This window comes from Mauremys reevesii, linkage group 2 (assembly GCF_016161935.1).
Source record: "Mauremys reevesii isolate NIE-2019 linkage group 2, ASM1616193v1, whole genome shotgun sequence".
NCBI classification, from domain to species: Eukaryota; Metazoa; Chordata; order Testudines; family Geoemydidae; genus Mauremys; species Mauremys reevesii.
In genome coordinates, this window is record NC_052624.1 from 212,801,567 (window position 1) to 212,818,066 (window position 16,500).

A 16,500-nucleotide genomic window follows, 5' to 3' on the forward strand; every position below is an offset into this window, starting at 1 on the left:
CAGTGGCATTCACACTGCCCAGGTCCTGGTCACCAGTCTGGGAGGCTCTGCATTTTAATTTTAAATGAAGCTTCTTAAACATTTTAAAAGCCTTATTTACTTTACATACAACAATAGTTTAGTTATGTATTATAGACTTATAGAAAGAGACCTTCTAAAAATGTTAAAATGTATTGCTGGCACGCAAAACCTTAAATTAGAGTAAATAAATGAAGACTCAGGACACCACTTCTGAAACATGAGCTTTCGTGGGTGAATACCCACTTCTTCGGATGCAAGCAGTGGAAATTTCCAGGGGCAGGTATATACAAGCAAGCAAGAAGCAAGCTAGAGATAACGAGGTTAGATCAATCAGGGAGGATGGGGCCCTGTTCCAGCAGCTGAGGTATGAAAACCAAGGGAGGAGAAACTGGTTCTGAGGTGTGAAAACTTGGTTTTCACACCTCAGCTGCTGGAACAGGGCCCCATCCTCCCTGATTGATCTAACCTCGTTATCTCTAGCTTGCTTCTTACTTGCTTATATATACACACCTGCCCCTGGAAATTTCCACTGCTTGCATCCGAAGAAGTGGGTATTCACCCACGAAAGTTCATGCTGCAAAACGTCTGTTAGTCTATAAGGTGCCACAGGATTCTTTGCTGCTTCTACAGAACCAGACTAACACGGCTACCCCTCTGATACTTGACACTTCTGAAAGGTTGCCGACCCCTGATCTAGTGAGTACTTCAGTGCTGATAAACAAAATATGTTAATTGCTTTAGTGCCCAAAGTTCCCATATATCAGTCTGTATTTTGAAAAGTACAACTTTCAATTAGCTACAGTCACACACATATGCTGAGTATGCGAGCACTTTAAAGTGTGGTTTTAGTCCAAAAAGACTACAAATGGCACCACACATTCAAAAACATCTGATACCTGTGCGCATCTAGAATCTTAAACTGCTTACTCCAGCAAAAAAAGGCTTATTTCTAATCCTGTTAGCAGTGCAAGAGCAAGTCAACTATTGTGAGCTTTATATTTTTCTAGCTAGCAAGTACTTGACAAAAAGATACAACTTGACCAATTTTCTGAAGGTCAGCAGGTCTGCCTGTATTCTGCAATACACCAGAAAGTGAGTTCTGTAGACCTTTTACTGAGACACTCTGCACTTGGAAGATGACAGGAGGCCTGTCAAATTCACAGAGCACAAGTATAATATGCTCATAGCAAAGTCAATCAATATTTGATGGTATGTATCCAGTTACAGTATATGCTCTGTGGACACAACCCACTTAAGCCTGTAGGATGGGTAATTTATAGGGAGCTAAACAACAAAGAGTTCTTCAGTCCAGTTTACAGAACTCACTTCTATTAGACTTGAGAGAGACGAGGTGGGAGAGGTCATATCTTTTATTAGACCAACTTCTGTTGGTGAGAGAGACAAGCTTTTGAGCTCCACAGAGCTCTTCTCCTGTTAGATTTGACAGGTAAACTGAACTGTAGCTAGGTGCTTTTTATGGACATCACTATAATATACAAGTAGCTCAGCCTCATTAATTCATCCTCAACATCATTTGAGGTAGTGAAGTATTCTCACTTTGCAGATGGGGAACTGTGAAAAAGACTACGTAAGTTGCCCAAGGTCACATAGGAAGTATTGGTACAACTGGGAACAGAACTCAGATCTCCCAAGTCGCAGTGACTTAATCTAGGTAAAGCTAGAGGTTGAGAAGGTGCAGCAAGCCAAGAATACAAACAACATCCCTGCACTGATTTGAAACTGTAAGAACCAGCCAGGACATATGTTATGAAGGGGAAAAAATGAAAGGCAGAGAAAGAAGAGAGGCATTGAAAACACCGAATTCTCCACTCTGATCTATGAGCAGAAAGAAATTAAAATGTTAGGTGAATGTATTGGTTCACTAGTGTCTCCTGAAGGCTCACTCCTCCATGGTCTGGACAACTGACGCTTGATGAACTGATAGATTCTAAAGAACCACACTGTTTACAAAAGACTCAGCCCCTATCTGCTGCTACTCCTAAACTGTATTAGCCAGGATAGGGACTGAACCTGAGAATCAGTACAAGTCTCTCTGTAGAACCATAGGAACAAGGCACAATAAGGAAGGGCATGTAATGGGACCAACTGATGCAGCTTGTACACTCTTTGGAAGCTTGGGAGTGGACACTGGATTCAAATGTGGTTCACCTCTATTACAAAGGGAAAAAAGGAAGGAGGAATCTGTGGATATTTGCGAATCTGGAGTGGGGGAGGCAGCCAATAATTTTGTTGGTGGCTCCTTCTGGCAGATATCCAATGAAGGAACTCTATATGGAAGGGATATGGTTATCAGGTAATACGGATTGGAAAAGAATTTAAAGGAAAGTACTCCTTATAGGAGCTGTGGAAGCGGGTTTGGTGCCCCTACATCTTGAACAGCAGGGAGCTGACCCCCTCCTCCCTGCACTGTACAATTTGTTTCCAGATACTCCCAGCTATTAAAAGGAAATAAAGGTGCAGCCTAATTAACCCACATCCATGGTCTCCTGTCGTTCTTCTAGCGTGAAAATCTCTTCTAGCCTATGTCAACCTGATTAGCTGGTATTTTGTAAATGGTAACAAGAAAAAAAAAAGAGGTAAAGAAAAACATCACAAATGGTAAGACCACCTTCTCTTCAGATGAGTGGCAAAACAAATATATTGAGTAAGAAAGTGAAAAGAGACTACTGTGATTTTGTTTTTGTGAAAAGGCTATTTGTTTTTGATTACTGGTTGAAGAAATTAATAAGTTGGAACTGCTGGCCAAGTTCTGAGCTGAAAGCAAACTTCCTTGAGGCTCTGATGTGGACAGAGCTTCCCTTTTACAGTATCCAATAGCAACCACTCCACTCTCTCTTCCCCTAGGAAAGTAAGACAACCCATGAGCAAGAACTAAATATGCTTCCATGGTGAAGGCCTGACTTCACGTACATTGTCCTTTGCTAAGAACTCAGGGAGATTTCTTTCATTCATGAGTGTCATACTTTGAAAAATTGCTCTGTCCAAAACACATGCAATCAGTTTGACAATTTAACCAGAAAGGTAATCTAGAAAGCAGTGAGTTCAGTGTAATATATATAGCCACTGATGTTTATGCTTTGCTTTACTACTACAGCAACGTTAGACACCAATTAGACACCACTTTCATTTTTAGGGCACTTGAATCCAGAAATATTTAACATACCTAAATACATTTAGTGTCAAGTAGTTTACTAGGTAAAACCTAATTTAGTTTGAAAAAGCTAGTTAAAAAAATCTTACCACATTTTTGAGTGTTTTTTAATACTTTCATAGTAAAATAAAAAGTTTATTTCATGAACCCCTTCTTCATCTGGTCCATGTAACCACATTGGCAGCTGGATTGAAGCCCCAGGAAGGAGGACAGAGTCAGGAAGTGGGACATGTATCACCTCTGGCTGACTTCCTGTGCCAAGCCCAAAGTTTACAGAAGAAGCTGATGACATCAGTGCTGTGCATACAGAGGTAGAATCTGTCACAACAGTCTTATAAGCACTACAGTTTTCCGAAGCTGATGGACTCTGTGGTGTTAGAACAGCAGTATTTCCACCAAAAGTAAAAAATTCTGGATGTTTTGATACAACCTTCAATGCAGTAAGAGGACACTTGCTCACATTCACAAATTCTACATATGCTTTTCTGATTTCTCCACAGAGCAGCCCTGTAGGAAAATTTATAAAGAATACCTGCATTGGGGGGGAAAAATTTATAAGGTTAACAATTTAATAGTGACAGATTTCTGAAAATAACTTGAAGAAGCCACCACAGTATTTATAAACTAAATTTGTCAATGTTAAATTTAACAGTAAAGGGAATCACACTGAACCCTAGTAAATTAAGGGATTTTTCTGTTTCATTTTTGCTTTCCCTGACCCCCTTTATACTCAGGAAATAAGGCCCTACTTTGGGAAATTAGGTTTTGCTACTGGAGATAGGAAAACCAAAATGCTAATTTGCCAGATATATTTTTTTTCTTGCAGCTTTTACTAATAAAGTTGTCTTAACTCAAATTCTGGCAGAAGTGTATAAACTTCAACTGGGGCAGAAATTTGTGATGATACCTGTAACTCTCTGAGGTTTCACCTGAATTAGATACAAACTTGGTAGTTGGAAAAACTGGTACAGCTGTAAAAGAATGACTTACATAAACCACTACATTCTGCCCCTTTATAAGATTGCCATTTTGGATGTTAGGTCAAAAGATCGCAATGCTATAAATAAAGTTAAACCAAAAGTAAAAAATATTACTGTTTTATAAAGGTACAGCTGAACATTTGACTATGTGCTCAAGTTATTAGCAGGGGAGAATATAAAATACCTCCAACAAGGGCATTTCCTCAGTTATAATAGGATCCAAACGTCGATCTGGTCCATATTTAATGGATGTTTTTTCTTCTTTTGTATTATTAAGTCGAGGGCCCTGAATTTCTAAGTCCTGTCGTCCTCGTACAGACATCCCATTATAGACAAACTTTCCTGAAATAACAACCAGCAGTTTGAAACCATGAAGTTACATAAGCAAAATAGTCTGTTATTTTTTTAGCCTCGAATCCTTTCAATTTCATGGCTTTCTAAAAAAGAAGATATACTTGAAAACCATTTACAATTTTCATTTTAAGTGTGAACATAATGATTATTAATAGTGCCCTACCAAATTCACAGCCATGAAAAACACGTCATGGACCATGAAATCTGGTCTTCTGTGTACTTTTACCCTATACTACACAGATTTCACAGGGGAAAATCAGCATTTCTCAAACTGGGAGTGCTGATCCAAAAGGGGGTCACGAGAGGTTGCAAGGTTATTGTAGGAGGGGGTCACAGTATTGCCACCCTTACTTCGGTGCTGCCTTCAGAGCTTGGTGGCTGGAAAGCAGCAGCTGCTGGCCAGGCACCCAGTTCTGAAAGGCAGCACTGCCAGGAGCTGTGCAGAAGTAAGGGTGGCAATGGGCATCCGGAGAGTGGTGGCTGCTGGCTAAGGGCCCAGCTCTGAAGGCAGCAGTACAGAAATAAGGGAAGCAATATCATACCATGTCACCCGTACTCCTGCGCTGCTGCTGGCGGTGGTGCTGCCTTCATAGCTGGGCTCCCACCTCTGAAGGCAGCACTGCCGGCAGCCGCAGGGCAGAAGTAAGGGTGGCAATACCACAACCCCCCTACAATAAATCTTGTGATGCCTCCACATCCCCCTTTTGGGTTAGAACCCCTACAGTTACAACACAGTGGAATTTCAGATTTAAATATCTGAAATCATGAGATTTATGACTTTAAAATCCTGTGACTCTAAAATTCACCAAAATGGACTGTGAATTTAGTAAAGCCCTAATTATTACAGATTAAATGGCACCCTTGGAGACTAGTATGCATGAAACAGGAATTGCACTGGCAGTGCCATCTGCACCTGTATAGAAGCCATACCTCAACTGTTTTGGAAGGACCAAAACAAGACAGTTCAATTTTTAACCTAATCAATTCTTATCCTCGCAGAAATGTCAGAAAACCCAATTAGATGGGTCTTCTGACAGTTCTTAACTAGGAACTGGGTTGAGACCAATCACACAGGCATAAATAGCAAAATATTTTTTTTCACTCCTAATCTTAATTGAACTTTTGTATAAAGTTAGAGAACAAAATCTTTCCTGGAAGATGGTTTAGAAGGAAGAAGGAAAGTTATAGACCTATTTTGAAATGAAGTTAAAAATTTTATGAAAGCAAGTTCAGAATGCCCCACCCTCCACCCACATTGGCCAAAGTAAAAAAGGAGTGTAAAACATGATAGATAGAGCTCACTAAATGTGGCCGTTTTGAAAGACTAAAGAGTAAGAGACACTAACCAGCTTACTCTATACAAAGTATGTATCTAAAGGAATAGCATGTTTTAAGAAAGCAAAAAGGGGTGACAACTGAAATCTTTAAGAAGTCCTTGGCTGAAGTAATTTTTAATGTCATATCAAATCTGATTAAATTATAGCTTGACAACAAACTATGCCTGAGAAGTTCACATTTTCAAAGGAATACTGGGGAAAAAAGCTGGTGATTATAAACAGGCGGAAAAGATGAAAGCTCAAGTGGCATTGAGATAGGAGGAGACAGCTAGAAGAGAAGTAAATGGAGAGGGACTCTAGAGAAGAAGAAAGTTGCAAAGGCTAAAGAAGGCAAAACATAGTAAATCTGAATTTGTTTTGAATTAGATTAGATTTTTAAATTTTCCTGGTTTTTTTTCTTAAACCTAGTCTACAAATGCTGAAGGGAAAGTAGTTTAGGCAACAGTAAACCTCTACTTCCCTTCCATCCTCTTTCTATGTGCTGCTTCAGTTTGCCACTTGTGTCCACTTACTTTATCAGTCTCTCCCTCTTTCTTTAGACATGCCCCCTCCACCACCACCACCAGCTGCCACTGTTTACCTGGCAGACTTCAGTTCTATTCTGTGGTACAAACTAAGATTTTCTGCCATTTCTCAGGGGAATGCCATATCCTTACCTGCTTGCAATCCAATAGAAGGATCAATCCCATCTATCATCATAGTACCCTGAATAGTGCCAAGATTGTAAACGACTCCCAGAATATGTAGCTCCCCTGTTTGATGGGGAAAGAGCTTTAGTCTTGCCTGTGGAGATATGTTAAATTTTGTTGTTGTTGCTACTAAGAAAAAAATCCACTTATTTTTTACATTCAATGTCCCATTTTTACAAAAATTCATAGCAACATTATATAATAATGCACTTTTAAATCAGAAAAGTGTTAATTGTAACTAACTCAATATCTACAAGATTTTTGTTTTTACATTTTTGCAGAATAGTTCATTTGCACATCAGTAGAGAAATCATCAAGCACATAGGAAAAAAAAATCTCTTCAGAAAGAAAAAAATTATAATCTGGAATTAGCCTGTTAGAGATCTTAAAAACAAAGGATAATACTGATGTACCAACAGCAAAGAATCCTGTGGCACCTTATAGACTAACAGACATTTTGCAGCATGAGCTTTTGTGGGTGAATACCCACTTCTCGTAAAAGGAAATTATTCCAAATGGAACTACCTTCTGTCTGATAGAATATCTAAACTTGTCTTTCATTTCTAAGAAATAAATTGTACCTAAACATACGATAATGTACATTCAAAGTGTAAATATAAACATTTACCTACTTACCATTTTTGTCTCTTCGCTATTAATTAAGAACTCAGCTATTACTTCAGCTCCTATCATGTCATTTCCACATGCCTAGGAAGGAAGGAAGGGAGGGAAAAAGGCAATTGGTTGAAGAACTGTTTTTATTTCCTTATTCACAATGTTCCTCTGAACTAAATTGCTACAAATACTAGTTCTGGCAACAGTGTGTTGTTTTAGGGCACTTCAAAGAAGCAAAAGAATGCACAATTTGAAACCGTAAACAGGGACCTGTAGAAATGCGACCAGCGCCAGCAGACTCCCTTTATTACCACTTTTAAGGTAGATAGGTAATTTTTAAGCACAGATCAACCTTCCAGGCCTAGTGAGCCACTTCATTAATGAACAGCATTCCAGAGACCAATTCTGTTTATATCATGACAGTGCATGTGAGATTCATCACATGTTGTGAGATGATCAGCCCTGAATACGGATTTCATTGAGAATTACAGAAGGTTATATAGGCTTGCACCCCAGGCACAGCAAATAAAAGGGAGTTTTCTGAAGGAGAAAGTTAGCCAAACCACAAGTATGAAGTTGCCTCTTTCTATGGTTGGCTAGAAATAATCAATCATTAATACTGAGGGACTACAATATTATGTAAAAAAAAGTAATTAGTTGAAAGATTAAGAAAGTGGTCTAAACAACACCTTTTCACAGGAAATCAACTTGATATGACAGAAATGTATTAAACATTTCAGAACAACAAACTTTATGACAGACCTCTTTCAACAACAAGGGTCATTTTAAGAGGAAATTCTGCCAACAAGAGACATTATCCAAAGTGCCATTATAAGTACAGGTTATTTTAAATATCAAGGGGTTGATTATGAAGCTACTAAAATAATAATGAAAGGTATCAGAAAATACCCATGTTACATAAAAGACTACATGAAACAATTTATGTTAAAAGAAAGCCAATGAGAACTGAAAATCTAAGCGAACTCAAATGTAACATGGAATCAACTGGCCACATCTGCTATGTTTGTAATCAATATGCAGATTAAGTGATCCTACCTAATTACACCTCTACCCCGATATAACGCTGTCCTCAGGAGCCAAAAAATCTTACCGCATTATAGGTGAAACTGCGTTATATCAAACTTACTTTGATCTGCCTGAGCGCACAGCCACCCCCACCCTCCCGGAGTGCTGCTTTACCGCGTTATATCAGGTCGCGTTATATCGGGGTAGAGGTGTAGTAAGAAAAAATAGGTATTGATGCAAAGGTTAAGAATGCATAAAATGTTTCACCCTGCTGCTGTTATGCCAAGCTTCAACTATCAGACTACTCAAGCGACTTTAAAGGGTGTGTAATTTAAATAATCTTGTTAAAATCAGATTAGAAATACTGTACATAATATCTGTGCTTCAAACTTTTACACTATTTACCATTAAATAGTATAAAATGTTAAAAAGCATTTGCCAGCTTTTAATAGACCCCCCCCCACCCAAAAAAAAATTACAGCAGAAAATAACTAGGAACTCATGGTATTTGCTGACAAATGTTGCCTTTTTAATAAAAGCAACATCTCAATATTCTGCCATAGAAGAGTACGTTTAAGAATAAAATTGTTTAAATTGTAAAAAATAGTTCGGCAACAGTTAAATGTTCTTAATTACTCACCAACTCTTTTGTTGCTCCGTTATGCTTTGCACTGAAATCTTTAGGTTGGAATTTCCAAAGCAATGATAAATCAGTCAACAAAAGTGGAACCTTCAATGGGTTTCTAAAGGCTACTTCCACTGTTACTGGTTCTATTAAGAAAAAGCTATTATGTACTTTACATAGGACTATGTATTTCAACAAGCGATTACAGGGTATATATTCCTAATATGATCTGAAACTCAATATTCACCTCAAACAAGCCATATCACAAAAAGTAGTTTGGTTAGTTCCACGACAGCAATGGAAAACTTCCTGCAGATTACATTTAAAGACTTCTGATTTTTAAAGAATCCATACGCTATAAATTTACCTTCTACTACAGCAAGTGGAAACTTGGAGTTATCTGAAAAGCTGTTCAAACAATACTGCGTCGGTTGAAAGTTTGATGGTATTATTCCTTTGTTAACCACAGCCACAACCTGTTCTTCAAGCTCCTTCCATTGGTGAGAAGATTCACAATCATATTCCTGATCAAGACTTATATGTGTGGCTGCCTGCTTTTCACCTAATAGAGAATAAATCAAAATTAAGTGGCATAAGAGAGTGGTGCACAACAGTTACAACATAAAGGGCTGTATTGGCAGCTTGCCAGGGGCCCAAGGTTCCTAATCAATTTTTATATGATTCATTTGATAACACTTCCAAGTGGGTCATGTGAGATACTTTACTCACGTGCACTTGTGAAGTACAATACACTCACAAAATATATTCACATTTTCTCAAGCCATTTGATTTTAAAATGTAGGTGCAGATAATCTTCAAGAGTTTCACACAATCTTTTTTAAATATACACACTTAAGTGTGCAAGTGGAATAAAAACTAAACTGTAATTTACAACACCAAAAGTTCAGTTTATAAACTAAAAACAGACTAAAAGTCTACACTAAAAAACAGAAAAAGATATATTAATGTGCACTCAGCATTTTATCTGAGAATCTCAAAACACATCAGACATTTTACCTGAGGAGGCAGGTAAGTATTATGGCTATTTGGCACACAGATAAACAGAATCAGTTGAAGATTATGATCAGTGTTTCCCAAAGTGTACAGTGCAGGCAGACCTCTCAACTGTTCAAAGTCTTTGCTTTTACTTTTAAAAAGTGAAATCTGTTATGGTTGTGAAGAAAATCTTCACAAGTTGAAGCATGTAACCAGTGCAGCAACAGTTGCTTGGGCCTGAATCAATAGCTCTGATATTCTGACTACCCAAATCATTTTAACTGGAGCTAACTCAAATGCCAATGACCGATATAAGAATTCCATTGGGCAATAAAACATGTAAGAAACACAAGGAAGTATTGTGTTGGTTTGGTGACGACCTAATGGGGGTGGGAGGACACGGAAGATTTATACATTAATGTGTAGGCCTTCAACCACAAACAGCAGAGGGTGGAGAAAACACTTTCAGAACATTTGGGACATACTCCAATAGCAGATCTGAGGGTCATCCTTGGCAAGTGTTGTACCTTCCAACCCATACCTCTTGGAAATTTACTAAAGCGAACTGGCTCTCAGAATAAAACACCCGATGCCAATCTAGACCAGCACATACTCTTACTCATTATATGCATCTAAAAATGGGCTTGTAATAAATCCTGTTACAAAGAAGATACTCTGGTTATAAAATTTTGTATAACTGAATTTTAATATTTTTAAAAGTTCAGAATGCTACATAACACCTAATCCAAAATGTGATTACATTGTTAACTAAAATAATTTGATCATTGCTATTAACTGTCAAATATAAATATTTCTATCTTTGCTCAGAACTTAGTACAGATCATTCAATTATTCATAAAAATCATGCTCAAGTTAACACTCCTCTACATTACTGCAAAATAGACCTTTTTTGGATCTCCCTACATTCTCTTATTTTTCAGGCTAATTTATTCTTTAACATGACTACTATTTCACCTGCACACTACCACACAGCATATATAAGAGCATCAAGACAGTTTCTTTTACACATTTCCTCAGTTAAAGTTGTTTTCATTAAGACTTTATATGGATCCAAGCCATTTAAGAAAGAACAATCACACACATCTTTTTCAATGTGTCCCTGTGTGCTCTTTTCCTAGCCTACTTAACATAGTTCCTCCAAGGATCATAAATACACAGTAAAGTTTAGTTATTACTACTCTACTATAAATACATCACATTTTGTTCAGACAAAAACAGTACATAAAGCATCAGAGGGGTAGCCGTGTTAGTCTGGATCTGTAAAAGCAACAAAGAATCCTGTGGCACCTTATAGACTAACAGACGTTTTGTAGCATGAGCTTTCGTGGGTGAATACCCACTTCTTCGGATGCAAGACATTCTTGCATCCGAAGAAGTGGGTATTCACCCACGAAAGCTCATGCTGCAAAACGTCTGTTATTCTATAAGGTGCCACAGGATTCTTTGTTGCTAGTACATAAAGCATGTTTCACTTATTTACAAAAAAGAATCAAGTAAAATAATTTATACCACTGTGTAGAAGGCTAGGCAAATCTCTTTTTTCTTCTGTAAATTTTATGCCAATAAGTCAATTCTGAAAGAAAATCCTCTAGAACTAGTTAAATGGAGGTTTCCTAACATTTAAACTTTAAAATTCCCTCAAGTGACGGGAAATAATGTTCTCCTTTAGTATATGTACATAACTTACTAACTTTTGAAAGTTATGTACACTAAAGAGTGAAAAGTATTTGGACATTATGCATTTGTTTATCTTTCAAACTTTCTTCAGTTTTTGGTGTAACAGTGTGGTGGTTGGCAAAAAAGTTTCAGTAATGGCACCTTTAAGTGCCAAATATATAAACTGCACGGGCCTGTTGACCGTGTCTAGATTATGATTTAAAGTGTGATGTTACCACTGTTAGTTAACACGTGGCTAATGTGTTTTAAAAGTCTAGTATAGACAAGGCATGTAGACGTGCTCAACTAGTTAAAGGCTACTGTTTCAGTGGGACTTGCACTGTCATTCAGACACTTTTGAAAATCCTTCCCAGAAGAGCCAGGTTTTATATGCAATATGTATAAAAAAATCCAGCCCAGGACTTCTTTTGTATGTATGATTGTATGTGCAGAACTTATTGAAGAAAAGCAAAGTCAAATTATTTCTGAAACTTCTAGATCCATAGCTGTTCTTGCCTACTGAATGACAGCCCTGTACAGTCCAAGTCCAGCTCCTTTGAAAGTTCTCTCGCACACTCAAGAGCCTCCCCACATTGGTCAACTGTTCCATACTGTCAGTGAACGGAAGATTACAGATCATGGTGGATCAGCATTTCACTGGCTGAGACTAACAAGCCTGGCACTAGACAGATGTAGAAGTGTTCAGACTGCCTCAGAGGGACATTGAAAGATCAGCCTGCCCTTTTGGAAATTAAAAAGGACGATACAAGGGGTCAGCCAGAGATCTCTTTTGTTGGTGTCACTGAAAAGAGCCACTTAACTGGGTTGATTTGACTGGAGGTCTAAGAAACAGTGGGAATTTTTAGTTCCCATGAACTCTAGGTGCATCACTCCAGCCAATCAGAAGCTTGAAGTCATCAGCTGGGGAGACCGAGAGTACACCAACAAACTAATTTAGCAGGTTACCCCTTCTGGAATTTCTTACAATCACCTGTAACTGTCTGCTGTGCCCACATTCATCAGTAAGGTTAAGGATCTAAGTGCTCTATGAATATAAGATGGCAAAGGGGGATCCTAAGATAGAACTTTAAAGGGACCCAGGAGGGAACCCACAGACTGAGCGATCAGAGCTAAGAGGACCAATATCTTAAGGATTATGGATACAGAACTGGAGAAATATGCTTCAGGCATCCTATTAATGTATACTGATTTATTTGCATTCCATTTAAAAAAAAAAGGTGCACCTACCCTTTATGAATTCCTTGACACATTTTAGAAATAACTCTAGTTACCCCTTTACATTAATACATAATACTGAATAGCTGAAGACAGGAGTCAGAATGTACAAAGGCCCTCAAAGAAATACAAATCTCAAATACAAATTCAAATTCCCCAGCTGCCAATTCTGCTTCTGATGACAACAGAACCTTCTGCTCCTGACATAACTATTTGGTTTGGAAATAGTTGTGGCATACTGGAGAATAAGGAGCAGATGATTAAGTATTAGTAACAAAACTTATTTTATTTCTAAATATCCTTTTAAAAAACATATGTTCAAGTTTCCATAAGGTGTAATTATTTAAGGACCCATTTCATGATGTTTGTATGGACTCACATTGGAATACCCAGTAGCTACTCCCAAGCTACTAGAAACAATCAAAATAGAGGGTAATTGGTAGGGCCCTTCCAATTCCACAGCTGTGAAAAATGTGTCTCAAACCATAAAATAAGCCTTTCCCCATGAAATCTGATCTCCCATTGGCTGCTGGCAGTGCCCCAGCTAAGGGGGGGCTCCTAGCTGCAAGTCCCTGCTGGGCTGGGAAGGGATAGGACTTGTCCTTCCCTTGCACAGCCCTGGGGTTATGAGAGAGATCACACCCACCTCCGAGTGCCTCTCCCTGCTGCAGGTAGCTCCCTGCCCAGCACTGGAGATTCCTGCAGCTGGAGGAGACTTGGGGAGATGGGTCTGATATCCCCCAGCTACTGGAAGCGCCCCAGCCAGGGAGCTCCTAGCTGAGAGTCCCTGCTGGGCTGAGGTGAGACAGGACTTGTCCTTCCCTTGCATGGCAGCTGGGGGAAGATCAGACCCACTTCTGGGTACCTTTTGGGTTGGGCTCCCCATGAAATTTCAGATATGAACACCTGAAAATGTAAAATTAACCAATTTTAAAACCGCCTAACCATGAAATTGATCAAAACGGACTGTAAATTTGGTAAGGCCCTAGAAATGGGTACTGATTGTACCTCAAGGATAAGGTCTTAACTTAGGGGGTGAAAGCATTTCAAACCCAAGATTCTCCCCTGATTTTGAGGAAAATTTAATATAATTTAGTAATCAGCAACAAGAGAAATACATTTGACCTACGAAACTAACTTATGAGATATATAAAGCTGAGATGACAAAGAATGGAAAAGAAAAAGGCTGATTAGGCTGAAGAAACACTGAAGTTTCTTGTAGGTTACCTTATTCATATCTCTCTTGGTCCATCATAAAACAGCTGTATCAAACTATCACTGAAAATTCACTAACCTTCTGCTGGTCGTCGATCATGTCCAAAGAATACTCGTGTTGCAGAATTGTTAATATATGGTAAAGGAAGCTGTGGTAAAGGGCCATCGGGTGACAGCTGAGTTACATTCTGGAATGAGAAGAGGGGATTTTTTCTCTTAAATGCATTGTCCCTACATAAATATGCTTTTTACAATCAGTGTTCAAAAACTGGAGACCAACTTACAAGTTCAGTTGCTACACATTGACAAAAAGCAAAAATTTAGATCTACTGCATCTATGCTATGCTTTATCCATTTCTTTGCACAAACTTTAAACTGCCAAAATAGTTTTCAAAACTCAAAAATTAAACAGTGAAATGAAAGGAGTGGACATAGCTCCCTATTTTAAGAGTGGGGAATGTATGAAAAGATTTGTAAATAAAAGAATCAGCATTTTAATTCACCACTTTAATCTTAACTTTGTCAACAGGCTTCCAATGAACACATTAAGTTGTAAAGTTCTGTCCTTTGTTTCAATATTTAGTAACAAAGTACATTGGTTCTATATTACTGAGTAACTTTAATGATACCCATCTTTATACTGTACTCTATTTGTGAGATGTAAGCTCACATACCCAATTATTGCTAATTAAAATAAAGAATCTATTGTACTTTCCCTCCTTTTTTATATTTTAAATTAAGAGACTCTCTCAAATTAATCTTTCCTACTAAACAAAGAAAAGTTTGTTGTCGCATACAAACTACTAAATCCTAATCATACGCAAAGACACCAAGATCCAGGTCACTGAATTTAATCTTCTCTACACAGGTAATAGGGACAAGAGTAAATATCTAACAGCCCTCTAAGAAGGCTCCTTCAAAATAGGTTGCTATAGTGCAGAGATGTTTTGGAAAAACAGAACCATGTATGTATGTATGATATATTTCTAAAATCCAGGTTAAGGTGGAACCATTCCTAATTAAGTCTCCAGGTATATTAATGATTTTGAATCTGCAAAGCTTTCATATATTAACTTAATATTTGTAAGCTTACTGCAATAATATAGCTGGAAATTCAAAAGCAATTATAAGCAAAACATGTGGACATCAGCTTCTCTCCTCTGTGCTTTTTTGGAGGATTTTAGGTCAATGGTTACAAAGAATTCATTAATTCAGGATTCTGGGTAAAGAAGATACTATTTTTAAAATATTTATGGTATAAAGTGTTCATTTCTAATACTAATGTCTACATATGCAATTTGTTAACTATTTGATATGTTATTTTTAAATAAGCTTTTCAAGTTGACATTTAATTTGTGTGCAGAAAGTGGTACTGTGTGCACTGTGCATTCGTTCTATGGTTACTCCTGGGGGAATTCGGCACCAAAAAATTTAAAATTCTACGCACAATATTTGAAAATTCTGCATATTTTATTTGTTAAAATAACCCAATATAATCATGCCAGTTTCAAATATTTTGGTAATTTATTTCAAAATACCTTTCAGCAAGTATGTCTGTAACAATACAGACACAAAAAAAGATTCTGGTAATTTTTTGGAGAATGTTTGTTTATTTCTTACAAGGCATATTAATACAGAACTTTGAGTAATTCATTTAAACTATAATACTGAAACGTATTTCCTGCACTTGTCAGAAGCAGTGCAAAGGCTTGGGGGAGTCAAGGGTAACGAAGGAGCCTTGAGTGAACTTTGTGGTTGTTGGGTATGTGTAGGAGAAGTATAGAACAGGGTGGAGGGTTTGGGGGGAGAGTAGGAGGGATTGTTAGGGATTTGGGGAGCCTCCCCCATGCAGACCCTGGCTGACCCCAAGCCTCTCCCATTCAGTCAGGCATATCTGCCCCAACCCCCCATGTATCCCTGCCCCCATGTGGCCCTGCAGCACTACTCCCATTCAGCTCCTGGCTTAATGCTGTCACCCCCTCTAGCTCCTGAGCCCACACCCCAACATATCCCCCTCACTAGCCATTCTGAACTGGAGTTTGTACCCACCCCACCCCCCGCCACTAGCAGGCCGGTGTGTCCCACTCTGTCCATTCTACCCTGTCTTTGCAAGCAGGGTGCTGTGATGAACTTCTGCTCCTGGGGGAATTCTAGGCAATTGTGCACAATATTATTTTTCCCCAAAGAAAATACATTCTGCAGGGGCAGGGATTACTTAGGTTAATGGGACTCCTAGATTACTTAGGTTAATGGGAAGTGCTGCAGTTCCGCCTTTTGCGGACCAAAGGCCGCTGTCGTGCCAGAACAGCCAGCAGCATGAATGCTGCTGGCTGCAGGCTCTTCTGGCGCTACAGTGTCCTCTGGTGGGCAAAAGGTGGAACTGCAGCACTTCTTGGGGCAGAATGTATTTTGAGTGGGAAAAAAATTCTGTGGCCAGACATGAATTCTGCACATGCGCAATAGCACAGAATTCCCCCAGGAGTATATGGTGTACTATGTTTCAGAGTCAGGTACACCCTGCTATCAAGTAGATTCAATACATCATCTTAGAATTACT

The 16,500-nt window shown here is 38.4% G+C and overlaps 1 protein-coding gene across 8 annotated transcripts in view; it reads right to left on the reverse strand.

Moving 5' to 3' along the window:
- The window catches only part of TRAPPC8 (trafficking protein particle complex subunit 8), a 106,804-nt gene that overhangs the window by 32,959 nt on the left and 57,345 nt on the right, over positions 1 to 16,500 (reverse strand). For all 8 annotated transcript variants that reach the window (XM_039524648.1, XM_039524646.1, XM_039524645.1 and 5 more), the window contains 7 exons: positions 14,023 to 14,131; positions 9,187 to 9,381; positions 8,835 to 8,965; positions 7,190 to 7,261; positions 6,521 to 6,647; positions 4,358 to 4,515; positions 3,283 to 3,725 (listed from right to left, as the gene is read on the reverse strand). In XM_039524648.1, the coding sequence (XP_039380582.1) occupies positions 3,283 to 3,725; positions 4,358 to 4,515; positions 6,521 to 6,647; positions 7,190 to 7,261; positions 8,835 to 8,965; positions 9,187 to 9,381; positions 14,023 to 14,131 (1,235 nt within the window). The remainder of the gene's footprint in view (positions 1 to 3,282; positions 3,726 to 4,357; positions 4,516 to 6,520; positions 6,648 to 7,189; positions 7,262 to 8,834; positions 8,966 to 9,186; positions 9,382 to 14,022; positions 14,132 to 16,500) is intronic.